This window comes from Aspergillus pseudonomiae (genome assembly GCF_009193645.1).
Source record: "Aspergillus pseudonomiae strain CBS 119388 unplaced genomic scaffold BDV37scaffold_10, whole genome shotgun sequence".
Lineage (NCBI taxonomy): Eukaryota > Fungi > Ascomycota > Eurotiomycetes > Eurotiales > Aspergillaceae > Aspergillus > Aspergillus pseudonomiae.
In genome coordinates, this window is record NW_022476002.1 from 77182 (window position 1) to 104860 (window position 27679).

A 27679-nucleotide genomic window follows, 5' to 3' on the forward strand; every position below is an offset into this window, starting at 1 on the left:
AAAGCAAAACAGAGACACTTGCAGGAACAAGAGGGAAAGGTTCCCCTCAGGTAGGCCCCTACAGGTGTCATGTACAGGGTCCATTTACGAGAGCAAGGAGGTATCTTGGACGAGTCAAACGGTGGCCTTTATTAACCTGTTTTCTTACAGAATGGGTTCTTTGGCGGGCGATTCTCCCTAGAGGAATTTGGCTGTACAGGGCCCAGAACCACACATGGAGCTCCATTAGCAACGCTCAGAAGAGCTATTATGTCCTTGGGAAGTGCTAGGGTGTGCCAGGTCGACTGGAAGATCACCACTCAACTAGAAACGCTACGCAACGTTTACTTTGGGGACACTCAAGATGACATTCCGGAAACCATGAATGAACAGAGTCAGCGATTTCATCAAAGTAAGCAAAGGGGTGCGAGTGATGATGACGACGAACACAGTGGACCAAAAAAGAGAATCAATACATCTGCGGCATCGACAGGGCGAATGGAACCTGGGACCTCAGTTCACTACAGAACAGATTGTTCAGCGCTACATCGGTAGTCTGATGCAAAACGTTATCCTTAAGTAGCAACTCCCTGTTGGTCGTCACCTGTCCAGGAAATGAACATATCCTCTCGTCCTGCGAATAGCCCTGGAAACTGTAGCAACAATTCTTTTTAGTGCAGGCTGGAGAGAGTACTACGTTCCTGCAATTGCTTGAAGTATTGCAACTATATTGTGCATATCCATTTTTGAATGTAACCACACTGAGCTATCATAGCTACATCCAACCAATAGGGCTCTTTGATCAACAATGACTTCTGTCAAGGATCGGGAGAGGATATTATCTCGACATTGGACTCCGCTTTAGAGCTTGCCCGAACAACAATTGCAGAGTTTACGGTCATCACAGGCACGGTGTTTCGCCCGTCACAACTCCCTTGGTCAAGATGAGGCGAGATAGGTCCGGCCAAATCGCTTATAACTTTACCAGTTCTGATAGACTCCAAAAGTGAATCTAGAAATGGATCCTCGTAAGCCCTTTCCATCAAGTAATATTCTAGAGAGTCTTGATTATAATATTGTCTGATAATGCGGTTACGTCTTGATACGAAGGCCGGTATCGCTCCTCTAGTCTGTACAGGTTTAGTATGTACTCCAATGCAGAGCGAGTATTAATTTACAGGTGGAGAATGAGCAGTGGGCCCTGTATAGTGCCCACGAAAGTGAGGTCAATTATCGTAGATAGTCTGCATAACGTCGACCACGACCTTGACAAAAATAGCAGCGTCGACGTTGATTCATACGTGTCTTCAATTGTAACGTGAAATTCTGAGGGTAATCCTAGGATAATTTTAGAAAGCTTCTCCAACGTGTCCGGTAGTGGCTCAGCCACCGAAACCTTCACCAGGACACTTGTGAAAGACAAGACTCCAGCCAGGTGTCATATTGTTCTGAATGGGTGGTTGGGGGTGGTGACTTTGTCTTGAACGGGAGAGAGATTGGCTGGGGGCTTTGGCCAAGGTGTACTAACTTGGCATCTGCTGCCTCGGGTGTTTTTGTCTCCTGAATTCTCTGCATGGAGTCATCAAGCGTGACATAAGGTCGCCAATCTGTCAGGCGTCTTGTGGCCACGGCCAACTGTTGCGTGAAGGTAATGTAATTAGCCGCACGCGACCTGGCTGTTCCTGTAGTGTCACAAGGAGAGAGGGATCCAGCCATCCGATTGGTGAATCTATGCGCTGCTCCTGCATAACAACAATCTAAAATGCCCAGTGTATCAAAGTCTGCGCCAGTGTCGTCTTCAGTAAAGAAGGGAATGCTGAGACATTGCCATGGAATTCAATTTGAGTGAAGGCCCATGACCAAGGACTCCTTGTCCTATGTAGGCGATGAATATAACCGACCGTAACTGCTCATATGGTGAGCTAAAGGATGCTGCAGGCACTGTAGATACTTTGTAAAAGTACTGCAGCAGGCCATATCTCACATCGTTCAATGACAAATACTTTTGTTCGGATGTCAAAGGTGTCTGGGACGCACTTTAGTGTTACTTCGTCGTCCGGACGACATGTGTCATTCTCAAAGTGAAAAATCACTGTGCGAGTTGGAAAGTGGGGTGCGCCTCTGGGTTCCACGACTTTCTTAATTTGTACCTCCAGGTCTGGCAAAGGCCCAGTACTCATGGCTTACTGTGCAGAAATAGTTAGAATCAGCATATGCAATGGTCCGCAGGACTTAGAATGAGGTAAAGAGTACTTGGACTTGAGGTTTGATATCAAAGATGGTATTGCCGAGGGCTGACTGGCAGGAATTCAAAGGAGGGATAGTTGTAAAAGGAGGACTTTATGGTGATGGACCAGGGGTGGAGAATGGAGAATGGTAATGTGGTATGAGATGTCGTGGGAAAGTGGGAAGGCGAGACCGTGATCTATACATGGGGCGGGTCAGGTGACGATGATATACAATGAAGCAGTGAAAGACTCCCCCATATACATATTCCAGACATGAGCTAATACATCCAAGCAGATTTGACCCTCGCAGAGGCTAATTGGACCGAGTGCTTTGCGTGAGATACGAGTACATTGTGCCATATAGTTACGGATGACTCTTTAAGGCAAGAGACAACAGAAATAAATACAATTCAGTATAAGAGAACTGAATGTTCCTGTTATTGCGCAATACATGATACAGTTTCGTTCGTATTTCACTACTGCCACAATAAACGCAGTCAGAGAAATCGCTGGGGTCCTAGTTGTCATTACTCAAGTACCTCTCCCTTAGACTCTACAACCACCAAGTCAAATTCGGGCTGGAACTCCAGATAGAAGTTGTTCTACGCAACCATTAGTCATAAAGTGTCACGGATGGCCATCTGAGGTCATACTGGTGTTTGAACAGAGTCGGCCGTGAATTGGGCGACATTATCGGGAATGATCTTCTTAGGAACTCCATTAGCAGCAGCAGCCTCTGCGAGCAACTGAGAGTGGCATGCCTTTTCCAGGCTGTAGAAAAGAAACCCAGCCTCATCAACTGTAGACCCAAGTGTGATTAAACTGTTCCCCTGCTCATTAGCTCCACTTTCACAATGATAAATCAGAGCATGGGTATCTAACCCGTGGTTCTGCAATATAGCAGCCATACTAGTCTTTCCCAGGGCGTTCGCAATGGCCCTGCCTTCATCTTGGGCCAGGGCAATCCCGCCGTGGTCCTCGTACACGCTGAGCTTGCCATAGAAGTTGCACGCATCTGTAACAGTAGACATTCAGCGACTGCAAGAAGTAGAGCAAACGTGTGTGTGTGTGTTTGGGGGGGAGGGGATATACGGACCTTGCGTAAGCATCTCGATGGGTTTACCAAAACTGCTCCACGTCTTCCCGTAAATACTGTGGGTGTGTGCGACAGCCATAACCTCCGGCCGCGCACGGTGGACTTCAGAATGGATCATAAAGCCCGCCTCGTTGATCATAGCTTGGTTGCCACCTTCCACCACGTATCCACGACTGTCAACCAGAACCAGATCAGATGCTTTGATCAGGCTGAAATGCATTGCGAATGGGTTCATCCAGAAGTGGTCCGGTAGAATCGGGTCTGTTCTCTTTTAGTCCACCTTCAATTGTCCTTTACTACAGCGCAGCCGTGTCGTACCTCGTACAGAGATATGGCCAGAAACCCCTTCTCCCCATCCTCGCTTTCCAAAAAAGCGAAACACTGCAGCCATGTGCTGACGAATCCATTGCCGCTTTGCGTGCAAATCGGTGAAGGTAGGGATACCTCGCAGTTTCATCACACCTTGCTGGTCACCTCGTGCAAGTGCCTGGAAGGCATGGTCGTTCTCAGCACTAGGTGCGCCATCCTGCCCAGTCCGAAGCACCGTTGGCTGTGGGGCAATAGTGGTTGCGGTTGTTGTAGACATTATTATGGGGCTGTGTTTAATGAAGAAGTAGTTGACGTGGGAAAGAACATCGTACGGGATAGTTGGAAGTATTTCAATACCACGCTGTCTTGGCAAACCTATGATGTCGACATAAATTTCTCCCCGTGCATTTAATGGTGGGAGTCATGTCCATGGAAGGCGCATTTCAAAGGTTGGCCAGTCTGATGGATTACCTGCCTTCCTCGGAGTTGCCTGCCTTGTTTATCAGATAAGTGGGTCAGCCCTAATGCATCTTTAAAGGAACCCCTCAATTGATGAGATCTGAGGGTAGGCAAGCCCTTAAGCTCTATGCTGCTATGTATTCCATTTTCCGATATTTATGGTCCAGGGGGCACATACCTACCGTTTTGAACGCTGGCTGACATTTAAGATAACCGTGTTTAGATATGTGATCTACTTCCAAGCCGTCAATAGCAGAGGAAATCTTTACTAGTCGCAAACCAGTAGTAGTATATTCAAGCTTCATTTCCCAGACTAACAAATAACTTATTATTGATGTTGTTTGACATAGCAACCCTAATCCTGTAGACATGTACGGAGCCATTTGAAAAAGCCGCAACTCAGAAGATAATGACGCAATGGATGCAAAGTAAACATCTTGTTCGCCTCTGCTAACAGGGGTGTCCTCATACACCGAAAGGGAACGATGTAACACTGTCCACGATGCTTGCTACCCTCGATAACCTAGAACACAAAGCTATTACAAATCACAGTATATCCCCAGAGTAGCTGCTATTGCACAAAGCGAGGAATATATTTAGACCACTTGATCCTCTCGCTAGCGGAAGCCTTATATTTCATGGCACATTTGAAGGCGTGCCAGCAGCATCCCGCCGAGGAAGTAGAAGAAGCAATAACGATCACAATGCGCACCCTTCCGCTGGAATTTTCGAACCACCAACGAGCACCCTCTTTTTGTTTCATGTAATGCCCACTGACCCTGGCCTCAATCACTAAGTCGGCCAACTGTGTAAAGGCATTCCTTTGTTTCCACAAGTCGGTTCGTAGGCAATATTATAGCCCCGGTAACTACTAATTGCTGACATGCCCTCCCGGGTAGCTGGTCATTTGTGTCTAGAGAAAGCTTGGTTTATTTAAAATGTTCGTGGTCATGTACCGGCATACTCTTCATTATGCCAATCGTCCCTTCCCATTGAAAGCGATAGGCGATATCCCGTGAACCATTATCGTGCTCTGCCAGCTTTTCGATGGCTTACTTGGCCAAGCCGAGTGCGTCGAGCCATAGCTCGCGATCTCTGTTATTAGCTTTCAGGCTTTCTAGAGTAGATTCAGCGTCGGCTTGTAGTCTCTTCATACGAGACCGGGTTCGGGCAACGGGGGCAAGTGGGAGGCCACCTAGTGGCCCGGAGAGAATGGGGGCAGCAAAAGATGTCAGGTTGCCTTCAGACGAGACGCCAGAGTGCATTGCTGCCATCATGGGAGTGATGTTATTCTCCATAACCACCACTCGGCCACAAATTACAGCTGATACATGGTTCGTGTCTTGGACTCAATATGCCCTACTAACAAGCGATAATGTGAGACAAATAGATATATGGTTCTCAGATATCTGAAGGAGAGGAAGACGTAAGATATAGGCATGGTACTGCGGAAGAAAATATCGTGCAGGGAAAAGTTCGAAGGCTATATCAACGATAAATTTCACCGGCAGAGCTAAGAGCATAAATGAAGGAATATATGGATGAAATGAGGCCAGGGGCCAAAGTGCAACGAGTAAGTGAAAGTCGACGATACGGGAAAGGGCGGACATGAGTAGGGAATAGGAAGGGTTCACTTGACATGGGACTATCTTTCAAAGCAGCAATGGCGCGTAGATCAGAATGAACTGGAAAAAAGAGGCTTGTTATATCAAGGTCTTCAAGAAAGAAAAAGTCGATTCCCAACTTGAGCCTTAGCTATTCCCATCGCTATACGCACCTTGCATGATTTCATAGGAAATACATGATATGTGGGCATTCTATTAAGCTACATGATCAGGGGCATTACTAGTGTTGGACATATCAACCCCAGGTTTGGCCAATTCAGCTATACTCTGGTATTCTACTACACAAATTCACAGCACGTATACACCAAGTCTAGACCCACCCTCGAGCTACAAAGTCAATTTTGAATAGCACCGATGCGACACACTAGCTCTCGACAAGTAAATGTAGGTGAACCGGTAGGCTGGAGGAACATGTGAATTAGTTGAATCTTATTACCAGGACGTGATGGACGTACTAGGCCTGTGAGATATTCTACTTGGAAATCGCCTTCACCTCTGACTCTTCGAGTTCCTTGGCTGGAACTGGGACTACGTGTGGTTTGTAGTAACAAGTGACATATGGGTGGGATTTGTAACTGAAAGTTATGAAGTGGTGAATTCCAGTGAGCTTGTCACCATCCAGGCTAAACATAGAGAATCATGTTAGTAAACAAGAAAATACATGAATCTTGGCTTGGGTCCGGCAAACGTACAATAGCGTCTCAAAGATGTGTCGATAGTCCCGTACGTCCATGCATTCATGGCGGGAAAAGAACTCCTGGAGTCCTTGGATGATACTCTCCTGGTCCTTGTTGTCAATTCCCACTGGAATATATACTTTCGGCTCAGGGACAGGGTTGTTGGGCCTCAATTCATAATTAACCTGCCAGCCCTGGTAAAGGTCGTCGGTCGCAGGTAAGTCTTGCGATTCGGGAAAGTCTGGAGGCAGATTGAGCACTTCATACCAAAACCTGCGTAGCTCCTTCACACCAGCCTGAATATTGGGGCTATTGAGGCGGCCACCCAAGGTAAACGCGTCCTGGACCTTCATGTACGCTGTCTGTGGCCCATGCAGGTAGACCTTGAGTCGCGCGTCTTTAGTGTTAGTAGCATCGAAGCTGAGGAAACAGGCCTTGGTTCCAAACTTCTTGGTTTGATCCGACTGGCAGTAGTCCTCCAGGACTTTCAGGGCCGGCTGGTATGAACCGAAAAGTTCAGCATTATTGTGAAACGTGTCGAAGAGTAGCTTGTCTAGGGATATGCCTGTTTCAACACTTTTCGCAAGCCCGCTAAAGATGGGCTTCACCCGAACGCCACTGTCCAGCAGATCGTACCCATTGATGCCCTGCATAATCATATGAACGAATTCCGGGGGCTGTCGTGTGAGCACCGTCTCAGTTGATGATTCGGGGATGAACATTTCTTGGACAAAATAGTCGAACCAGTCCCAATTAAAGTCGGGGAGTATGGCGGCCAGGGATTTGATCAACTCGACGGCCACGTTCTGACTAAAGGGGTCCTTTGGTGTGCCGCTCCACTGGCTGATAACGACGTGATCCATACGTGCAGTTTTCCTTGAGCCGTCAAAATTGAGGCTGACTTCGACTGATGTTCCGTCCGGTGAGTAGCAGGTCTTCCATAGCCAACCGTTTTCGACGGTCGGATATGGGCCAAAGTAAGGAATGATATGGTGATAGATGAATGATAGGTGCTGGTATTGCAGGGACACTGGGTAATCGCAGAGCGTCATGAGCTTCTCGAGGAGAGGTCCGAAGATAGCCCACCAAAGCTTCTCATGTTTGTTCTTGAACCCCATACCTCGAGCAAGGGCTTGGTGGGCTGGGCACGCCTCTGGCGTCGGATTGGACATGTTGCTTGCTGATCTTGTGTGCTGAAGCTGCACTAGGTAGTGTTGAAGTGCGGGTTTGTGAGATTGAATGGAGATGATGATGATGGGGATCTGGACAGGATCTAAGGAAAGTTCTATATAGCCCAAGGCCATGAGCAGTTTCGGAATCCCCCGGAAATATCCAAGAGGTCAGCGGATAGCACCCCGGTTATGCGGTCAACAACGCAATACGAAGTTCAGATTGAAAAAAGAAAGTTCTCAGTAAGCCGGTCTACGGGGACCACAAGTCGTGTGATGCCTTCCACGATAATCCAGCATCTCCTACATGTCATGAGAATGCATACATACGAGATTCTGCCCTTGCACTCAGCCGCCACGGTTTCACTAATGACGCCAGACATACCAATCTGAGGTCAATCATGTCAGCCTACTATTCTAAAAGCAGTTGCATTATTTCAGCGTAAAGCTTTGGATGCAAAGGGTCTCCGTGAAGCATAAGTGACTGCCTTATGCAGTAAATCATACGAGTGGGGTGTATTTATAGCAACTTGAACATGATGTATATCGAAGAGGCATTGAGGGTTGCTCTCACTCACAACTCGGATTATGTACAACGTAGGTAATTATTCAGGGTTATGTCCTGCCAGCAAATACTGGTTCTCTCTCAATTGAGAGTGCTAAAACGTCTCCGCTGGTGTGTTGTAGTTGAGCTTCGCCTAGTGAAAATCTGCTAATTGAGGACAGAGACCTATGATGCATATATTATTATTTTTAATGAATTGAGTTAGTAAATCCAGACAGAAGCGTTATCAGGTACGGGAATGCACTATATCATATTCTACTCGGGCTCTAAACACCCAAGAGTAACTAGTTAGGGTTGGATGCCGTAACGGATCGCCGCTTCAACTGCACCATTCCTTTCATGTCCGGGAACAAAATCTTCTTAAAGGTCCAATTAGGTGGGCGTTGACCATGATCTTTCGGTCTGATGTCGTAGTTCATAAGAATATGCGCCAGCAGAAGACGGATCTCGTCTGCCGCCATGAATCGACCAGGGCTGAAAAACAACATTTAAATCAGCACCGTTCCTGTGAACTGAGAGGCAGACTTTTCACTAACCATATATGTCTCCCGTCTCCGAATTGGAGATACTTGGTATTGGCAGCAATGAATTTGTAGTCGAGTGGTCGTCCTGTAACCCTACCCAACCGATAGAATCGATAGCCGTCAAATTGCTGGGCATCGGGGTAATGCTTCTCGTCGAAGAGAACCGGTGCATTTGGTGTGAACACGTACGTTCCTTCAGGAATGCGAAGCCCATTGCTGAAAGTGAAGTCTTTCGTAGCGCGTCGTGCAAGAGAACCTAAATGAAACGTCAGACAGTGGTCGCTGAGTGCTCTCTGCGATAATTCACTGACCAGCATCAAGAGGATTAAAGCGCTGACATTCCTTCACAAAACTATCCAGCTTCTCCATAGATTCAAGTCCTTCTTTAGTCCACTGATGGTTGTCCCTATTCCAGACGGTCTGCACTTCCTCCCGGAGTGGCTGCACGTATTCCGGCCGTATGGCCAGGTCCAACAGGCAATGGACCAACACCTAAGCACTAAGGTAAGCCGGACGGCTTCGAACAGGTTGGTTACCCCCGTGGAGCTCACCTGTGTAGTAGTATGGATAGCCCCAAACACGGCTGATGTTACGGACCGAGCAATATCTCGGTCGGTGTACGTCCCAGGGTATGTACGACTCCACGACGAAAGCCAATCCGTGATATCCTTAAGGACGATGTCAGTGTCTGCATCTGGACACAGTATAAGACCAGTACCTGTGGCTCGCTCCGGGGATTTTCTTTCCTCTTTTTTAATTCGTCCATCACAATGCTATCAAGGCGTGCTGATATCTTTGGGGCGCTACACATTTTTGCAGCGAAGCTATGAACGAATTAGCTTATGACGGAGAATTCGGTGCACTTTTCCTACGGTTTCAAAATCTCCGGAAACATTGCAATAAAGAAACCACTAGTTGGCACCGCATTGCCATACTCGGCGAATAGATCAATCAGTTCCTTATCTCGAGACAAAGGGTACCCTACCAGTGATTTGGCGGTTAGATGGGCCACGATCCTTGTTCCAGTAGCGAAACAGCAAAGATCGTTCCAATCATCGTCACCAAACATGGTCTCCACATCAAAAGCGTGCTCCAGTTCTTTCACAAACTCCTCAAAGTATGGGTCGCTTTTGGTTGCGGCGCGAGTGCGCTGCCAGGTCAGGGCCTTCGCCACGGTAGGAACAGGTACTTTATGCACACCCTCTGCCGCGCCTGGAACGGTATACTGCGCTTCGAATAACTGCGTATGATAATGTCAGTATCGACCTTTCCTGGACTTGGTTCTGTCAATCAAGGGCTTGCCTCAGCTGTAACAGCATTCGCCGAGAAGCGTTCGTCGGTAAAGTTACGATACTCGCGCACCATTTCGTCATTGCAGATAAAGACTTCCCATCGAGTTGGAGTTGATACCTGGAAGGCAAAGTCGCCGTGCTGTATGGAATGCGTCACAAATTACATTCCAGGTCAGAGTCGATAGATACACACCTTCCGATAGCCCTCATCCACTAAGGATCGCGCTCGCGCTGTCCACCGGAATGCCGCAATCCAAGACCCAACAACCCCATACCCTCCAACTACCGGGACGTCGACCTTTCTACCTCAGCTGGGCTGTCATTGTCGAGTATCAGGCTAGGCCACCTACCCATGATTTATAATATCTGTACCATCTGGTCACGGTCTGCTGGATAAGGAGAGCTCCCAACAAATACGCCCAAACAGGAGCGGCGAACGGATAGGTTACCTGGCGCTCTACCAGGTCCGTAGAAAAAGCCAACGTTCTCTGAAGGAGTTGAGACATTGACAATATCATGGTCGGCTTCTTGAGCAATTCGATGATTTCAAGTAGATCGCCTCAAATGCGACTCAATAAGCCCGACCACCCATGTGGTCATTGTGGTTGCTTGAAAGGGCCACGGGCTCAAGACATGTAGGTGGATGGAGGCGTCAACCTTTGAAATCGCCCGGGAATTAATTCTGACGCCTTGATCAGCGTTGGATTGGAAACCAGTCTCAGTAATGAGGATTATCCAGCAACAGATATGGCAGCTGATGGGGCTGGGTCGTATTCACCTGTGCATAATATCAACGCGGGGCTCAGATGGATTGACCCCCAGCCGCGTGTTAAGAGGGCTTCCCTACGTCCAGCGAGAAATAGTATAATACCAGAACCAAGCAGGGTCTATCCCTGTTATTGCGGGGGTTATGCGAGTCAGTGGCAAGAGGCCATAACCTTTCTTTCATCTTTTCTCTTTGTTTCTTTGTCCATCAACTGTTTCCATGGCTTTGCTGCGACTCATCGTCCAGTCATTCCAAGCTTCTCTGCGTAGAAACATCCATGTTTGAATCAAATGCCGTCTAGGGCTATCTTTCCAATATTACCGACTCTATCCCACAGGGTGAGAATAAAAATCTGTTTCTAAACAGCCAAGAAGTAGGTCTCACATTCAGAAAATAGTTATACTCAATACGAGCCAGACAGCAAACAAGTTACACAGCAGCTGAACAAGTGGCAGCCCAGAGGGAATCGTCCATCCGCCCCGGTCTAGACCGTCTTCCTGTCGGCACCTAAGCCCATCCTTCGCTCATACCGTTGGACATAATACAAACAAACCCCATATGAACTGTCGACAACAAGCCAGACAAAAAAGCACCACATTAACAAAGGTCTTCCCAGCCATGAAAATGCCTGTGGCCAGTATTTATAACGCAGCCAGGCAGAGATCACCACGGAGAAAGAGCCCAAGAACCGGGACAGCCTGGTAGCAAAGATCAGCAAGCGACGGAGTGTATTGCGACCGAAATAACCTGGGTAAAACTTACCAGAGCGTGTATGAGGCCCCTCGGGTGCTTCCGCGAGTGATCAACTGGCAGAGCCCTCCAATACTGAGAAGCAGCTGACAGAATGCAGCCCCCCAGTTATAGGCCAGTGCAGGGCCTAGCTCCGCTGCTAGGGCAAGGTGGCCGGTGAGAAAGCCGATTATACCAAGCATAAAAATAAGTGGCAGGTTGTGCATCACCAAAGGCGCGTGGGTCCATTCCTTAGGTCCAAATTTGATTGCTGTATATATGACGCCCAGGTTGATGGCAAGACCACATACAAAGACGCCTTGCTCAGCCACAGTCGTAGATGGGTAGACAAGGCCATATACTATTTCCCACGCAATATTGCAACAGAGGGGCATGATAGCCATTCCATATGTACGATCTTTGAGCGATCCGTAGACCATACCGACATAGTTAATAACCCAACCAATCCCCATTCCGACGACGAAAATATCCGCAATCCATGCAACTTCACGATACGCATCTGGGGCTTGTGGCGAGCCAAATCCTTCCATTGCGTAGATACGGCACAAGGCAGGGTATGGTGGCTGGTGTTTACCTCGGACTCTTCGCCGTGTAGAGCTGCAATAGAGAATGGGAGACACTGCGATTGTCGGATTCAAGGGCACATGAACCGGTTTAATACTTCTAAACCGTTGCAAATTCGCAGACACGCGGATGAATACCCAGTCATCCTCTGTGCTCCAGAAATATATATTCCTCGCTGCAACGCGCGGCTAGGAGGCCCAGACGGGAGCCCAACCCTGAAGCTCATGGACAGCGCATTGCTTATGGTCTTTCGGAAGCTCTGAACAATCATCAGGTCACATTGCTACACGGTCGAACTACGTCTACACTCTATCGAAGCGATTTTATATCATGATCTCGGCATTACGTTACTTGATCTGGCTGATGGCGGTGACCTCGTTCTATATGATGTACATCTCATTATTCAATAATGAATTCTTCGATCTTCTCTCGCAGCAGCTGGCGACTAGAATGGCTCCTGGGGAACCGCCTGTTGCTCTTCTATCGGAGTATACTGGGCTAAAAGCTCTCGACAGTATATTGGAAAATACAATCATCTTCTTTTGGCCGATTTCCCAGGGCCACCATGCTGGTTTGTCCCTACTGGGGCTGGGCTTTGCGGGGGGTATGGTTGGCATCTGGATGATCGTTGTGGTCCATATCTGCCGGACATTCTCATTCATACGTGGCATGGCAATGTAAGTCTCACACCAACGTCCTGGCCAATGGACAATGAGGCTGAGAACCTAACTATTGGAAGAACTCTCATCGTTGGGATTGCACAACAGGCAGTTGGTCCTGGAGTCGTGATACCATGCTTCTTTGCTGTGTCTTCTAGGGCTAGACCGGTCTGTGAGAGCCCGCGTCCTACAGGAGCAGCTCCCACACCCACCGACGGTCTAGTTGCTTCGATCATCATGAGCTACATCCTGCCCTTGGCGACAATGTCCCTCACAGCGCCTTCTATGATTTCCCCTGATGTCAAACAACAACTCATCGCGGCATGGCAAGGATGGCCAGTATACTTTGTCGTCCTATTGATCGTCCACCATCTTACCATGGGTTCTACATACTCGCAGGAAGCATCAGCACGCCGTCAGCTACGTTCCGTGTATCGCTTCGGATTTGTTTGCTCCTACATCTGTCATATGGCGTGGCTCTCAGCATTCGTGGCGTCCACAATCCAATCTTTTGCCCAATCACATGATCTCTACTCTCTGCGTCCATACGGTGTCACGTTTCCGCTCTTCAATCAGCCTGCAGACGGACTCGGAGCTCTTGAAGCTGGATTGTATACTTTCCTCCAATGGGACTATGGTATTGCTGCAGTGGCCACAGTGGTGTGGAGCACCGATCGTTACATCCAAGTGTGCCACCGGGCTGGATTGGAGATCAGCAAATCCCAACTGATCCGACGGTTGCTTGGATGGATGCTGATTGATGGACCCTCGGCTACGGCAGTTAGACTTGCGTGGGAATCGGAAGATATCTCGTATCTGCAGGATCGAGGTGTTAGGAGTCGGCTAACCTGACGTCGCATCCGGGTGTGATACGTTTCGAAATATTCCAATTAACCAACAGGATCATATTATGAAACGTGCAGGTGAATGAGATATTGCAAACCTGTCTGGAACATGGACGCAGAACGGTTAGAAATATAACTCTAGTAAACCGTGCTTTCAGTAGACATTGTCTATCTTGCTTCGCTACCAGTATTACGACCATGCAGGTATCATTCCTGCACTCGGACGTCAGCGTCGACATATCCGACGACCCTACCCTTGCTACGGACACATCAGTGCACGTAAGCTGCACAACCTTGTGGTCTTGGGACTGTGCCACCATGGCTCAGGATGGATGAGGGGTATTCACCGAGACCAACTCAGCAATAAGTAGGATATGTTTCACAATCCAGAGTGAGACCAGGGACACCGACTCCATCTTGACAAGAGCGCTTTGAATTATACTCAAAGACACCCATGAGCATGGACAGTCTCACTGCCACGGTGGCCAAGTATAGCTATTCGTTTGCAGCAGAGAATGGTTCTATTTTGTTTGTTATCTCGCTAGTCATCCTGTTTACGTGGTTCATAGTCCCCAACCCCGTGAAACGCAGCAATGTGTCTGTCCCAACTGTTACGCTCTTCAATCCTTATCTACCTGAATTCCTGAGTCGGGTGTGGTTCAACTCAACAGCCCCTACTGTTATCTACAAGGGATATCGACAGGTGAGTAAACTAGCACTAGAGGGAGTTGTGCCTGTTTCTCAAAGCGGATCATAGTATAAAGATCGAGCATTCCGCCTTCTCAAGCCCGATGGGGATATCATCGTGCTATCGAATAAGTACGTGGAGGAGCTGCGCCAGCTACCTCTCACAACGCTTAACGCTCTGGAAGCGGTGTTCGAGGTGAGGGATAGAATATCTCGCCACGTTGGAAGGACTGTAACTTACGATCAAGCTGCTCTAGGATCATGTGGGCAAATACACGACAATATTGAACGACAGTCACCTGCATACTGAGGTTATACAGAAGCGCCTAACTCCTGCGATCAGTGTGTTAATCCTACCACACTAGGCGTTCATATAGGGCAGAGCTAATGCAGCTTTCGATCAGGTCGATTGGTGCCCCGGATTATAGACGAATTAGGTCATGGCTTTCAAGTTGAGATGCCAGATTGCGAACGTGTGTTCAATTTCAATTATACTGCCTGCTCAAATGCTAAGAAGTGATAGATGAATGGGTTCCAATCAAGCCGTATGAGCTTTTCCTCCGCCTAGTCGCTCGATCTGGTGCCCGTGTGTTTGTCGGACCTGAAATCTGCCGTAGTGAGAAATGGTTGACTGCTTCGATCGACTTTACCAAAAATATCTTCATGACAATCGCACTGCTGCGTCCAATACCAAGCTTCATCCATCCCATCGTCGGGTCCATCTTACCTAGCAGTCGCAGCCTAGATACACAGCTACGATACGTGCAAGATGAGCTTCTCGGTCCAGAGATAGCGAGACGCCGACAGAAGGAAGCGTCGGGCGACCCTGACTACGAGAAACCGGATGACTTCCTCCAGTGGATGATGGACCTGGCCCAGAATGATAACGAGGGCGATCCAAGGAATATTGCGCACCGTCTGCTGGGTCTTACCAGTATGGCAGTCGTCCATACAAGTGCCATGTCGATCACCCATGGCTTGTATGATCTCATCACGATGCCTCGGTGGCTTGAGCCTCTCCGGCAGGAGATCCAAAAGGTCCTGCCCGACTGGAAGTCGACCACCTACAGTAATCTGGTTGCGCTCAGGCACCTGGATAGCTTTCTCAAGGAGTCACAGCGCTTTAATCCCCCAGGCGAGCGTATGTTGCCCCCATTTCCACCTTGTCCCGTATTAACTCACTAATTATGCATTTTATGCATTGCTTAGTATCCTTCCACCGGGTAGTCAAGAAAGACCTGGTCCTCTCCGATGGCCTCCGACTTCCAAAGGGCACCCATATCTGCATGGCGTCCGGGCCCATTGGCATGGATACTACGTACATCTCCAACCCCGACACATTCGACGCCTTCCGCTACGTCGACGGCGACAAGGCTCAGTCCCAGTTTGTCCACACGGGTGCCACCAGCATGCACTTCGGACTGGGCCGGTATGCATGTCCCGGTCGCTTCTTCGCCACGTTTGTTTTGAAGGCCATCCTCAGTCGGTTTCTCCTGGATTATGAGTTTAGATTTGGTTCCGATCAGGTCGGGAGGCCGAAGAATATGTTACTGGGGGATAAAATCGTCCCGAACACCTCTACTGATGTGTATGTGCGAAGGCGGACTGGACCACGGACGGCCTAAAATGAATACTTAATATTCGGTCAGAGGTTGGTGTGTCTTACGATTGTTGTGAATTGTAATCGGATAGTAGCACAAATGCCATACTGATGTGGTGCGAATTGTATGCCTCCATGTCGTGCAGTCATAGAATGTAGCTGCTTGGATTATGGGTGACCTCGGGCGTCTAAGCGTGGGCTCCCTTTGAGGGTGGCCTGTTATAGAAGAATCATACCATGGTTCATGGTAAGAAAAACCTTCCCTTTAGCTTTTGTCTTCTAGATATCATTTGTTACGGAAGTAGATCTATGAAGCTGTCAAGGTAGACTATTCGTGTCGTGCGGAATATATATAGAGAGAATCCATATCGAGAGAGAGAGAGACTGGCATTATACCCGAATACAGCTCCCATTCAGAGTGTAACGGCGGCTATGTAAGTCAGTCCTGGGCTTCTGGATCGTGGATCCAGAGTTATTCTGACCCTTTGGCCTTGTGGAATAGGGTGGCCTGGCCCTATCTCCTTCAATTAGATTATATAGTAGTGTTTTAGGGGATCAGGCCCCTATATGTCAACTAGTAGATATATTAGTGTATTAATATATTTATCTAGAATAATAAAAATAAAACTATATAGACAATTTTATCTTGTTTCTTCGAGTAGAGGATGAGGTGTGGCGATAAGGAGAATAGGGTGATTTAAGCGACTCGATAAGGCAGAGGATCAGACGATATGATGAGCCAGACTTGGGCGTGGGGATAAGGGGAATTGGGCGATATAGGCGATTTCTGCGGAATATATATATGGTCAGCCCCCACCAAGAAACCTAACTTCACCAACGACACGCACTTGCTTAAACCTACCTTAATCTTACTAGATCAGCGTTCTTGGTATGGAGGCAATTTCCTACTTCCAAAACCAGTCTTAAGCACCGCCCGTGGGCGAATTCAATCTCATACTAAGGCCAAGGAGTAGCCTAAAATAGAAATGATGAGCATGAAGCAGCATCTCGAACGGGATGGCCGCTGTTGGCCCACAGGGAAAGATAAGCAGCACCAATAAGGACCAGAGAAAGAGTCAACGTTGCTTTATCAGAGTCTGGCTAGTCTGACAGGGAATATACGAAGGCGTCAAACCGCCTGATTTACCACTAGAAGATGCCGGATGGACCATCTCTCCGTCAGAACCAAGACTCACCTCCACCACCACTCCTGCCCAAACGAGTGATTCCATAGTGGTATCTGACGATAGTTCTTTGTCCCAGGCTCCCGAACCCACCCGAGGAGTTAAGGTTGGCTCGCACGGTCAAGCCTTCCGCTGGTTCTTGAACAACGTTTTCCAAGACTTGCTTCGGTTCCGAAGCCTGTGTGCCAAGCGGCGCCACGAGGGGCTTCTTTCCGGATCTTCGGCGGGGGAAAAGTCTTGAGGCTCGCCCAGACACGCCAGATGAAGCCGACCCATTCCCCCGAAGTTGTTATCGGGGGGTTGAGAGCCATTTACTAGTTGGATTCTGAGATGCCGTGGTCGGAAGAATTCCGCGATGGGGACGCCGAGGTAGAAGTTTGACACAGGATGCGAATGCCTGCACTTCGACACGATGCGTCTCGAGGAATGCTCGGTTGCGATGTAAGGAGGTGGGCACACGCTGATCAGTCCACCCAAATAATTACTCAACCGATTCAGCGGCCAGAGTCACGAACGTGGCTGACAACAGCCCATTTGCAAACATCCCAAATGAGGCCATGTAGGATATTTCCCCGGAGAAAAGACACAAAACCCCCACAAGCGCATGGGGAAATAAGTTTAAAATTGACTCGAAACTAAACCTCTTGGCTGATACAATTTATCGCGCACGAGGTGCCCTTCTTTCCTGGACGGGAGGCCCACGGATCCTGTCTATGACCTTCTGACCCTCGCGCGCGAGTAATTCGCTGGCCTCCTTTGTGTGCCTCCGATGGGTCTATTGGTTCCGATTGTCGTCACACAAATTCACTCTGACCCCCCGCGTCCAGGATGGGATTGGGACAGCTAGCGCCTCTAGGCATCAAGGGCGGGCCGATTGCACAGGAGATACCACCCTGAACGGCAACTTTGGCTACTGTGGCTGCCACCGCTGGGCACGCTTGGATAACTCCTTCAGCCTTAGCTGCTTGGCGCCATCTTGGCTCAATGAGATTGGAAGCTTTTCGCGGGGAATGTTGGCCGGCAGCCTGGGGATTCGTGGGGATTGTTCTCAATGCATCAGGTGGGCTGGGCACATTACTTCCCAATCGTGACGGCGCCATGGACGGGAGTGAAATCGCTGCCATCATGTATAAAGAGGTGTCGCTGGGAGTGTAATCATGATGTCGTTGCGTGACTTAAATAGAGCATTATTTTCGTCCGCTTTCAAAACAGCCCATCTGACTTTTCCCTTTTTTTCTTTTTCTTTTTCGTTCTCTTTCATCGAGGAGTACCTGGCAACATGAGCACCACGAACGAGCCAGCAGAACCCATCCCCAATGGCATTCTAGCCACAGCGAAGCAAGCATGGGGCGATCTGTTCAAGTGGAAGCAACGGGTCGTGGTGACCAACGAGTACGGTGAGACTCGCACTGAATGGCAAGAGCCCGATCCCATCAAGAACCCGATCAGCCTGTTTGCTCAGCTCAGTGCCCGGGACTGGGTGTTCTTCCTGGTTGGCCTGACAGCCTGGACGGCAGATGCGTTCGACTTCCACGCACTGTCCATCCAACAAGTCAAACTGGCCAAGTATTACCACCGCACGAAAACCGAAATTTCCACGGCAATTACCCTGACGCTTCTTCTACGAAGCGTTGGTGCTGCCTTCTTTGGTCTAGCTGGCGACAAGTTCGGTCGGAAATGGCCCATGGTGTTGAACATGATTGTACTGGGAGTGCTGCAGATTGCGACCATCTACAGTAGCACGTTCCAGCAATTCCTGGCCGTACGGAGTCTATTTGGTCTCTTCATGGGCGGTGTCTATGGTAACGCCATCGCAATGGCGCTGGAGCATTGCCCGTAAGCGTCGCGACCAAATCGCAATCCGTCCCACTTTACTAACATCCCCCAGTGTCAATGCTCGTGGGCTTATGTCAGGCATTCTGCAACAGGGGTATTCCCTGGGATATGTTTTCGCCGCCTGTGCTAATCTCGGCGTTGGTGGAGCCACCGAGAGTTGGAAGACAGTATTCTGGGCTGCTGGTCAGTGCCTATCCATTCAACAAATGCTTACCCATGCTTACAACTATAGCTGGCATCTCGATTGGGGTGGGAATCATCCGCATCTTCTTCCCGGAGTCCAAACAGTTCCTCGAAGCAAAGAAGGCCGGCAAGAAGTCCATGAGCGCAGGGGCATTCTGGCAAGAAACCAGACACATGCTGGCACAAGAGTGGAAGATGTGTGTGTATGCCATCATTCTCATGACCTGGGTAAGTACTCCCCCAACCAACAACAGAGCCACCCCCAACTAACTGCCCCAGTTCAACTACTACTCCCACACCTCGCAAGACTCTTACACCACGTTCATGTTGACGCAAAAGGGAATGGAAAATACCGGTGCCTCCCGCGCATCCATTCTCATGAAGACCGGCGCCTGCGTCGGTGGCACCATCATCGGATACCTGTCCCAGTTCTTCGGCCGCCGACGCGCCATCATCGTCTCGGCCTTGATCTCCGGCATTCTCATCCCGGCCTGGATCCTGCCAGAGGGTGAACGCGCCTTGAGCGCAACTGGATTCTTCATGCAGTTTTTCGTCCAGGGCGCATGGGGCGTCATCCCAATTCACCTGAATGAGCTCTCCCCACCGGCCTTCCGGTCCTCCTTCCCTGGTATGTGCAGACTCCACCGTCTCCAATCCATTGCATACATTCCCTAACAAGACAAAGGAATCACCTACCAAGTCGGCAACATGATCTCGTCCCCCTCCGCCCAGATCGTCAATGCCATCGCCGAAAAGACCTTCATCATTGGTTCGAAGGGTACACCGGCGCCCGCCTACGGGCCAACCATGGGCGTCGCTACGGCCATTATCGCGACTGGAATCATGGTCACGACTGCGTTCGGTCCCGAGAAGCGCGGCCGCAGATTCGAGACTGCTGTTGCGGGCGTGGAGGAGTCTGCATCGCAGAAGGTCCTCGATGTGGAGAAGGCTGATGTGTCGGAACACAAGCCTACAGAGGAGACGGTCGAGCGGGTAGAGAAGGTCGAGAAGATTTGAACTTGATGTTTTACACTACGATGAGCGATACCCCATCTATGAGTAAAGGATAAATACGATGCTATAGCTTAGATGCATCGTTTACAATTCCTTTTACTGTCCTACTATAAACATTGCTCTATGGACTTAGTAGATGGTATGGCCTTGCAAAGTATAGGTTGAACACCGCACCCACGGCTGCGAAATAAAGATTACTACCGATTGAGAAGGACAGCCTCGGACCGATAAGCGCCTAAAAGAAAAAATATTAAATTAGCCGGTATGTATCGGCCTTGACACTGTTGCTGAGATAGCGGATTACCGCACTGGGAAGTCCTCCGAGCTCCATTTTTGATCGACAAGAATGCTGCGGGGAAGTCCGGAGTACATCTCATGCCAAGTAGATGGGCGTGGGATGTATTTCCTAACATTGGACACGTTGCATTAGGGTGCGAAACTCTTGATTGTGGATATGTTGTCCGTCTCTTGGTGTTGATAATGAATGAAGCAGTGGAGTCAGTCCCTGGTAGAATGCTAATCAATTGGAAATACTCCAGTTTTCGTACACGTGCAATCAATGCCATGGTATAGGCTACGCGCTCCTAATATAATCAGAAAAAGTCCTTCTGGGTCAAATTCATTGAATGAAATACACCATCCCAAACCCAAATCACCCGAACATAAAAATCCATACCAAAAAAAGAAAAATCCCCTCACGTAAACCCAAACCACTTCATATCCTCATCCCCATGAATCTGAATATTATGTCCAACACCCCCCGCCAAAATGCCCTGAAGATTCGGTCCCCAAGTAGTCGTCACCCAGTTTGCCTCCGGTGTATCCGAGGCCTTCGACTCGGGAGCATCATAGTTATACCCGAAGACGCCCGCCCACTGCTTGCACGTCTCCTGGTAGTTCTGGGGGTACAGCGTGGCATCGGCATCACCGTGGTAGATCTGCATCTTGGGCCGCGAGCCACTATATCCGGGGTACATTCCTTCGGCAATACTAGCCCAGTGCTCCGGAGTGGTGATAGACTGGCCCTGAGCGCAGGTTGAGTTCCAGGCGTCGGGCTGGTCGGCTGTGGAGAGGAAGCAGCCGGCCGGGACGCCGGCGTAGGCGATTCCTGCGGCGAAGAGCTCGGGGTATGTTGCTGCCATGACATTCTAGTAGTATTGGTTTAGTATTCTTGTATTCTTCATTGGGTGGTCTAGTTTCAGCGTACGGTCATCATGGCACCAGAGCTGGTACCCGTTACGAACACCTTACTGGCATCTGCGTTATACTGCTTCGTCGTCCATGTTACCATGTTGGCGATGGAGTTGCTGTTTCCGCCCCCGTTGTGGGTAAGTGTTGCTTGCGAGCTGACGTCCCAGCATGTTCCTTCGTAGGGGCTTTCCGGGTAGATGACGATGAAACCATGTTGTTCGGCTTGTCGGGCGTACGGGGAGCCTTGGTAGTATGCTTGCGCAGTTCCAGTACCTTGCCTACTGTTAGTATGGTGTGTAGGGTATAGAGGGAAGAGTACGTACAGTAGTGGATGGCCACTATTATTCCGGGATTGGAGGCGAGGTTGTTAGGTACGTAGATGTACATGCCAACGTTGGACGGGTTGTCACCGAAGTCGGTGACTTTCTCCAGAGATCCTGCTCTGGGAACTAGGGATCTGCCATTGTGTATAGCCCTGGCATTGCAGGTGAGGGCATGAAGGAGGCACGTGAGGAGATATAACACGATCATATTGGTTGGACCAGTGAGTAAAGGCCGAGCTTTGAGATCAGGATATGCTATTGCAGCTCTTGCTGGTATATTCCTCCATCAAGTCATAAGAGCGAGACGTAGCCCTTAAATATCTCTAGGATAGCCCTCCTGACACCCTCAATATCGCGGCAAGGCATCACACGGCCATTTGCATTGTAAAGCCACCATCATTCACTGGCAGGTCATTTGCCCCCGGACGAACGGAATTCTCCCCTCCAATCTTGACGCCCAAGTCCATCCCGCATTTACAGGGGTGTAGATCACCACTGTCGCAGAATCCCCTGTCGCAATGCTAATTCAGCAGACGGCATTGCGGGGGAAAATGCCGTTCGGCTAATTCTCCGTGACGAATTGTGCCAGATATACTTGCGCTCGGCTCATTGGTCGATCGCGTTTCAGGTACATCTTCCCCAGAGCGGGGGATCCCCGATTGCGTTTTTTGTTGTATAGCCGGCGATTTAGGCTGAAGAAAATGATTAAGCCTGTTTGATGGTTTGTTTAGTATCCTGCTTGAGTGTAGTCGTTATTGTGATTGCCTAAGACCGTGCAGAGTCATAGTAGGTTTGAACTGCGGACTTTACAACCTTACTAGTGATATAAAATTGACTGGTTCGAGGCAAATATTTCTCCGTTCATATATGGGTTCTACGCTAATTCCACTCATTAAGCCTTTGGGAGTCTTGTTTACCCAGTTATGAAAACATACACGAGCCATGTCCCAACCCCGGCCACATTTGGGCAACCCACCTAGCAAATCGTTCTTCTTGCGGTTGGGTGATGCCGCTCTTTTGCAGGATATAGGCTGAAGCTTGGTCGTCGTAACTAACTACCTTATCTACTCCTTTCCACAGTGACCAAGGGCCCAATTAATGTATTCCACAGGATTCAACAAGCGCAGTAGCGTACAGGACTCAACGCCGAGTCTGAAATTCGGAAAGCAGTTGCGAGCTTCGATGACATGTGGAATTTGTTCGCAGTCCCAGACGGACTAGGAAGTATTGGCAGAAAGAAGGAACATGTATCGAAATCATAGCAGAAACAAGCAATGCCCTGTCTAGAGTTGGCTAAGAATAATAGGATATACTTACCTGGTACGCGACAAGTCGCACTAGAGACAGCAGGACAAGGGTCCTCAAATTCTATAAGATATGATACCTGACCCCGAACGAGATTAGAAACATATGAGGAATCCAAAAGGCTGCTCTTGATGCTCTATGGAATGTGTGAAAGATGATAGTTAATTACTTTGGGTTCAGCGTTTGAGCGAAGCCCTCAAGCTGCGCGGTTAGTCTTTCTTTGTGCCACAGTTGGTGAAGCTTTCCCCACGACTGTCAGTTTATCGACATACCGAGGATGTGAATCAGTGACCCTAATTGGGATGACTATATCGATATCAATGTCGTGAAATGGAAGGATCTAAAACCCACAAAAAGCAAAAGGAAAGAGAGGAAGGGCTAGTATTTACGGCATGACTGGTCTTTCACTAGGAAGCCCGCCAAGTGATAGGGAAAGGTCCAAGTTAATAGTCCTTGGTACATACTGAAGTTCTAACTAGGCACCCATATCTGCTAACTTTTCATTCATACAGCAAATTACCTCATCGTGAGCAACAAATAGGGTAATGTAAGTGTTATGGTGATGTGTTTGATATTCACTTCCTTGCTAACACAAGTTAATAAATAGCTCAGTGAATATTTTCATATCTACCGATTTCATTACTCCTACTCTCGTTTATTTAGCTACCTACATCCTTGTACGCAAGATCCTGAACCAGTCAACTACACCTCACTTTACGTCTTGTATTTCTTCTCGCCTCTTTGATCGAACATCCTGGTGGTACACAGCAGAAGCTGGTACCAATCCTCTTGTTACAACACTCAAGTGGCATACAGCAGACGCTGGTGCCAATCCTCTTGTTACGACCCTCGTGTGGTACACAGCAGAAGCTGGTACCAATCTCCTCATTACGACACCTGAATGGTAAACGGCAGGATCCCACGCCCACCGTCTCTTTCTCCCCCCATCCCATCTCTACCTACCTTGGCCTTCATATCCTACGCGACCATGGCCTCCCTGAAGCCTCTACGTGCATACAACTTAAGGAGCGAACATCCGAAGCGGCTCCAGGACTTTGCATCCGACCTCAAAAAGGCCTTGGATGGTGTGACTCCGACTGCGCATGGATATTACCGCGACGTGTCGGTACTGGCCCTCCGTTGGCAGAACGATGATATGCGCGTTGGTCGCCTCGAATCTGAGCTCCTGAACATTTTCGCCGGGGTGTATAACTTCAGGACTGAGAGTTATCAGATTCCAGTTGCTGAGCCATACCCCTCTCTGAATTACAAGCTCCTTTCATGGTCTACTTCTAGAGGGGGGGAACATACACTCCGAATAGTGGTGTATTCCGGACACGCAGAATTTGCCGGTACAACGGACTTCCGATGGTTTCTAGCGTATGCGAAGCATCCCTCTCCCTCAGCTAATCGTTACCTAGCTAATAATATCGATAGGGGGCGAGCCAATGCAAATGGAAATCTCATGGGGCCTAGAATTGACTGGAGACGCGTAAGCGGCGCAATTGATAATATCAAAGGGGACATCCTTTACATCTTCGACTGCTGCTCCGCTGCTTCGTCGGCCATAGAAAGAGGTCCGGAGACTATTGCGGCTTCGGGATGGGGACAAATGGCAACAGGTAACCACGACTTTTCGTTCACACAAGTCCTCATTGACACCCTCAACGACTTGAAAGGGGCACCCGAGACTGCTGCCGGGATCTATGCTCGGCTTTTCCGAAACGCCTACCAAAATCAGATAGGTGCTTGCCCTGTACATATACCAAAGGAAGGGTCGCCAAGTATCACTCTCCAGAAACTGGAACCGAGAGAGGTGCAGAGACTAAAGGCCTTGAAGGCCCCGGGATCTAACAGGGTGCTCATCAGTGTGAAGACTCGTGATGAGATCTCGGAGCTGGATCTGAAATCATGGACCAAGTGGCTCACGACAAACATGCCGCCTGGAGTCTTGGCTGTAGATGTCAAGATCGAGGCCGCCTTCCAGGGCTCAGGTCTTATACTTGTCACAATGCCTGTAGAGCTATGGACGATGCTTCCAGCGGATGACAGTGCCTATCGCTTTATTGCCCATGTGACATCAAATAATACTCTTCCACGGTTGACCCAAGGTCTGCCTATACGCCCTGCGCCTCCCTCTGGGCCAGAGAACCAGCCCTTCCATCGTCAGGGAAAGTGAATAGGCTGGTCTACCTGTTTGATGGGCGGGCGGTGCGCTTCCCCCTTCTCTGCTCTGTGTCTTCTTTTGTTCTTCATTTCATTTTTGCTTTCGTCTGTTTTCCCTTTGTTCCTTCTGCTACCCGTTTTGATATTCTAAACTATGCCGCGATAGAGAGGAAATCTTCCATTAGCCAATGCCGCATGGATAATTCAATGATACTTAGATGATCAAAGCCTTTACTGGTGTGAAGTCCAATATTTGAATCTAGACACTTCCTGGTTGAAATATGTACAAACTAGATCTCTCCAAGAGTGTTTGATATCCAATAGGGGAGTCACAATTGTCCCCTTTGGATGAACACAGACTGACGATTCTCCGAAGGATTCTTATGGCCAATATATGTGTGTAATATGACAGTAGGTGGCACCGCATCTTAGGACTGTCTTGATACACTTCCTCAAAACGCAATGCGCCGGCCGAGGCATGAATGTCAAGCTATTGGGCACTAGTAAAACTTCTAGCCAGTTGGTAATACATTTTTTTTACAAAGCGATGAATAATAGATCTCTATTCTGAGTCGTGTATTTAGGTATTGTTTCCTTTGATACCATGATAGGATTGGAGGTAGGAATACCGTCAAAAAGAGACTTCCGCGAGAGTAGAACAGTCTTTGAATGTTATGAAAAACTAAATGCAGACCGCGAGATGATATAAGACTGATTCCAATATTATTTAACTGGCTGCCTTGCCGCTGTTCCTTAGCGGCTATACGCCTTATGCTTAGAGCTGATGTTCTCCCCGCCTTATCCTATGCCCTCCTGGACTTAATAAACTATCCACAGATATTCTACTGAAGTTAATCTATTCTTCCAAGCAATCAAAATGGACAGCAAACTTGAGCCCGTCCAGTTGACGCCGTCGATGATCCCTAATTTACCCAACTTCGACGTCGAAGATTCAACTTCAGCAAATGGAGCCAGCTGCCCTCACCAGAAGTGGTTCGCGCACAAGGCGACGCTCAGCATCTTTTGGGAATCAATCCGGACAAGAGAAAGGTCTACTACCCGGACCCCCCTTACGTATCACCCCCGCCTGTGATATTCGAGAATATGAGACTGTTTGTCAAATGGGGGAGCAGCGTGAGAGTCTCAGAGGCTCAGTGTCTGTATGCTATCCGCCGATTTCTTCGAGACAATGTTCCAGTCCCTGAGGTATATGGCTGGCGTACAGATGGAGACGAGAAGTTCATTTACATGGAATATACAGAGGGACAAACTCTGGAAAAGGTGTGGGATATGATGGAACCTGACGATCAGGTTTCGATTTGCCAGGAACTTCGAACAATCGTCGATAATTTACGCCGACTGGAACAGGACCCGTCTGATCCATTTATAGGTAAAACGTCTTCCCCAACCCTATATTCTTCTATTCTATACCTAACCTTCTGTACTCTAGGCAACGTAGTACGTGAGTCTCTCTATGACAGAGCATTCCACATAAGTTACATGTCAGAAGCCGGGCCAATCGCTACAGTCCGGGAGTTTCACGAATGGTTCACGTTTCTCCCCAGACGGCGAATGTCGGATCCATACTCGGTCCCGGTCGAACCATTTCGCCATGACTTGCCTGATAACAGTACAATCAAGTTTACTCATGGAGATCTCCACCGAAGCAATATCATTGTAACCCCGTTTGCCCCATATCGTATTCTAGCGATTGTCGACTGGGAGCAATCGGGCTGGCTACCTGCGTATTGGGAGGCCCGCAAGGCACAGTATACTGCCCACTGGCGTGAAGAATGGTCTGTTCGGTATTTACCCATGATTTTGGATCCGTATACCAGCACTTGGGAGCCGTGGGACTGGTATACGAGTTCTATGGGATGCTAGACCCCGCAGCTCATGGCATCAACAAGTATAATTTAAGAACCAAGTAGTGAATGACTGTTGCAGCTAAGAAAATGGACACTAATGGCAGCAAGGTGAGAAAGATAAGAGAGGAACAGCGAAGTAGGAAAACCAAGGCACACATTCATAGTGTACGCTGCTTTGCCAACATGGCATCAGAGTATGCTTGGGGCATTTTGAACGACCGAAAGAGCGCTGCTTCCAACGATACCGTGTTCGACAAGGGTTTGGACGTAATCAAAAATCCAGTTTTGACAATTAGAAGCCTGTACCAGAGCTTGGTTAGAATTGCTGTGATGGGTTTATTATTGGATATGCATACCGAAGGATCAAACGGGTTAGGGCTCCGAGCAGGAGGAGGCACCATAGTGGCGATTGGTTCTATTCGACCGCGGGCAGTTGTGTCAATCGATAATTGCCTATCGCCGACTGTATCAGCTACATACTGATCATCCACCTGCGCCAGGGGAACGATTTGGTATTCGCGTACTGTGTCAGCCATGCTGTAGTTGCGGTTGAATTCAAGAAAGAACCCTATGGCCGGACTCCCAGTAACATGGATCACTTTTCCCTCCTCACCCGAGTCATTCGTAGGAATAAACACAGAGAAATGAGCGGGTTTGGCAGCATTGGAGGAAATGGCCAAGTAAAATAGTACGAGTCATTTTTCCTTGTTGTAGTGATTGAAGGCAGGAGTTGCGAATAGCTTTGGTCAAAGAGAAGAACGAGGTATGATGTGAATATGAGACATGAACAGTGTACAAACAGGAGTGAGCACCTG

General features: G+C 48.8%; 10 protein-coding genes across 10 annotated transcripts; 4 read left to right on the forward strand and 6 right to left on the reverse strand.

The window, feature by feature from the left end:
• Nucleotides 1-2734: 2734 nt before the first annotated feature.
• Nucleotides 2735-3889, reverse strand: BDV37DRAFT_269046 (class II aldolase/adducin domain protein; the record flags this gene model as incomplete). Its single annotated transcript, XM_032084286.1, has 5 exons — nucleotides 2735-2809; nucleotides 2861-3029; nucleotides 3090-3222; nucleotides 3304-3564; nucleotides 3622-3889. The coding sequence occupies 5 exons, from the start codon at nucleotides 3887-3889 to the stop codon at nucleotides 2735-2737; spliced, it is 906 nt and encodes a 301-aa protein (XP_031944869.1).
• Nucleotides 3890-5678: 1789 nt separating this feature from the next.
• BDV37DRAFT_4531 (aromatic prenyltransferase) lies at nucleotides 5679-7605 on the reverse strand. The gene is made up of 2 exons (XM_032090681.1): nucleotides 6389-7605; nucleotides 5679-6319 (listed from the first exon to the last, which is right to left on the reverse strand). Exons 1-2 carry the CDS (start codon nucleotides 7543-7545, stop codon nucleotides 6169-6171), a joined length of 1308 nt encoding a protein of 435 aa, XP_031944870.1. The 5' UTR covers nucleotides 7546-7605; the 3' UTR covers nucleotides 5679-6168.
• Nucleotides 7606-8391: 786 nt separating this feature from the next.
• BDV37DRAFT_269048 (cytochrome P450) lies at nucleotides 8392-10429 on the reverse strand (the record flags this gene model as incomplete). Its single annotated transcript, XM_032084287.1, has 9 exons — nucleotides 8392-8581; nucleotides 8644-8920; nucleotides 8970-8983; nucleotides 9118-9299; nucleotides 9350-9455; nucleotides 9504-9871; nucleotides 9946-10062; nucleotides 10117-10221; nucleotides 10274-10429. The coding sequence occupies 9 exons, from the start codon at nucleotides 10427-10429 to the stop codon at nucleotides 8392-8394; spliced, it is 1515 nt and encodes a 504-aa protein (XP_031944871.1).
• Nucleotides 10430-11173: 744 nt separating this feature from the next.
• pyr4 (meroterpenoid cyclase pyr4) lies at nucleotides 11174-11983 on the reverse strand (the record flags this gene model as incomplete). The annotated part of the gene is made up of 2 exons (XM_032088685.1): nucleotides 11452-11983; nucleotides 11174-11387 (listed from the first exon to the last, which is right to left on the reverse strand). The coding sequence occupies exons 1-2, from the start codon at nucleotides 11967-11969 to the stop codon at nucleotides 11174-11176; spliced, it is 732 nt and encodes a 243-aa protein (XP_031944872.1). The 5' UTR covers nucleotides 11970-11983.
• A 350-nt stretch (nucleotides 11984-12333) lies between these two features.
• Nucleotides 12334-15920, forward strand: BDV37DRAFT_290297 (cytochrome P450; the record flags this gene model as incomplete). The annotated part of the gene is made up of 8 exons (XM_032088686.1): nucleotides 12334-12680; nucleotides 12827-12830; nucleotides 13062-13491; nucleotides 13650-13711; nucleotides 14452-14536; nucleotides 14599-14667; nucleotides 14718-15335; nucleotides 15404-15920. 8 exons carry the CDS (start codon nucleotides 12334-12336, stop codon nucleotides 15817-15819), a joined length of 2031 nt encoding a protein of 676 aa, XP_031944873.1. The 3' UTR covers nucleotides 15820-15920.
• Nucleotides 15921-17937: 2017 nt separating this feature from the next.
• BDV37DRAFT_4557 (carboxylic acid transport protein) lies at nucleotides 17938-20111 on the forward strand. The gene is made up of 5 exons (XM_032090690.1): nucleotides 17938-18814; nucleotides 18867-18997; nucleotides 19047-19225; nucleotides 19277-19625; nucleotides 19683-20111. The coding sequence occupies exons 1-5, from the start codon at nucleotides 18258-18260 to the stop codon at nucleotides 20012-20014; spliced, it is 1548 nt and encodes a 515-aa protein (XP_031944874.1). The 5' UTR covers nucleotides 17938-18257; the 3' UTR covers nucleotides 20015-20111.
• A 595-nt stretch (nucleotides 20112-20706) lies between these two features.
• BDV37DRAFT_269052 (alpha/beta hydrolase family esterase) lies at nucleotides 20707-21733 on the reverse strand (the record flags this gene model as incomplete). The annotated part of the gene is made up of 3 exons (XM_032084288.1): nucleotides 20707-21159; nucleotides 21219-21475; nucleotides 21526-21733. 3 exons carry the CDS (start codon nucleotides 21731-21733, stop codon nucleotides 20707-20709), a joined length of 918 nt encoding a protein of 305 aa, XP_031944875.1.
• A 2085-nt stretch (nucleotides 21734-23818) lies between these two features.
• BDV37DRAFT_279728 (uncharacterized protein) lies at nucleotides 23819-25009 on the forward strand (the record flags this gene model as incomplete). The annotated part of the gene is made up of 2 exons (XM_032086391.1): nucleotides 23819-24210; nucleotides 24268-25009. 2 exons carry the CDS (start codon nucleotides 23819-23821, stop codon nucleotides 25007-25009), a joined length of 1134 nt encoding a protein of 377 aa, XP_031944876.1.
• An 864-nt stretch (nucleotides 25010-25873) lies between these two features.
• BDV37DRAFT_269053 (kinase-like domain-containing protein) lies at nucleotides 25874-26880 on the forward strand (the record flags this gene model as incomplete). Its single annotated transcript, XM_032084289.1, has 3 exons — nucleotides 25874-25899; nucleotides 25959-26458; nucleotides 26507-26880. 3 exons carry the CDS (start codon nucleotides 25874-25876, stop codon nucleotides 26878-26880), a joined length of 900 nt encoding a protein of 299 aa, XP_031944877.1.
• A 173-nt stretch (nucleotides 26881-27053) lies between these two features.
• On the reverse strand, nucleotides 27054-27400 carry BDV37DRAFT_279730 (uncharacterized protein; the record flags this gene model as incomplete). Its single annotated transcript, XM_032086392.1, has 2 exons — nucleotides 27054-27164; nucleotides 27221-27400. 2 exons carry the CDS (start codon nucleotides 27398-27400, stop codon nucleotides 27054-27056), a joined length of 291 nt encoding a protein of 96 aa, XP_031944878.1.
• Nucleotides 27401-27679: the final 279 nt, after the last annotated feature.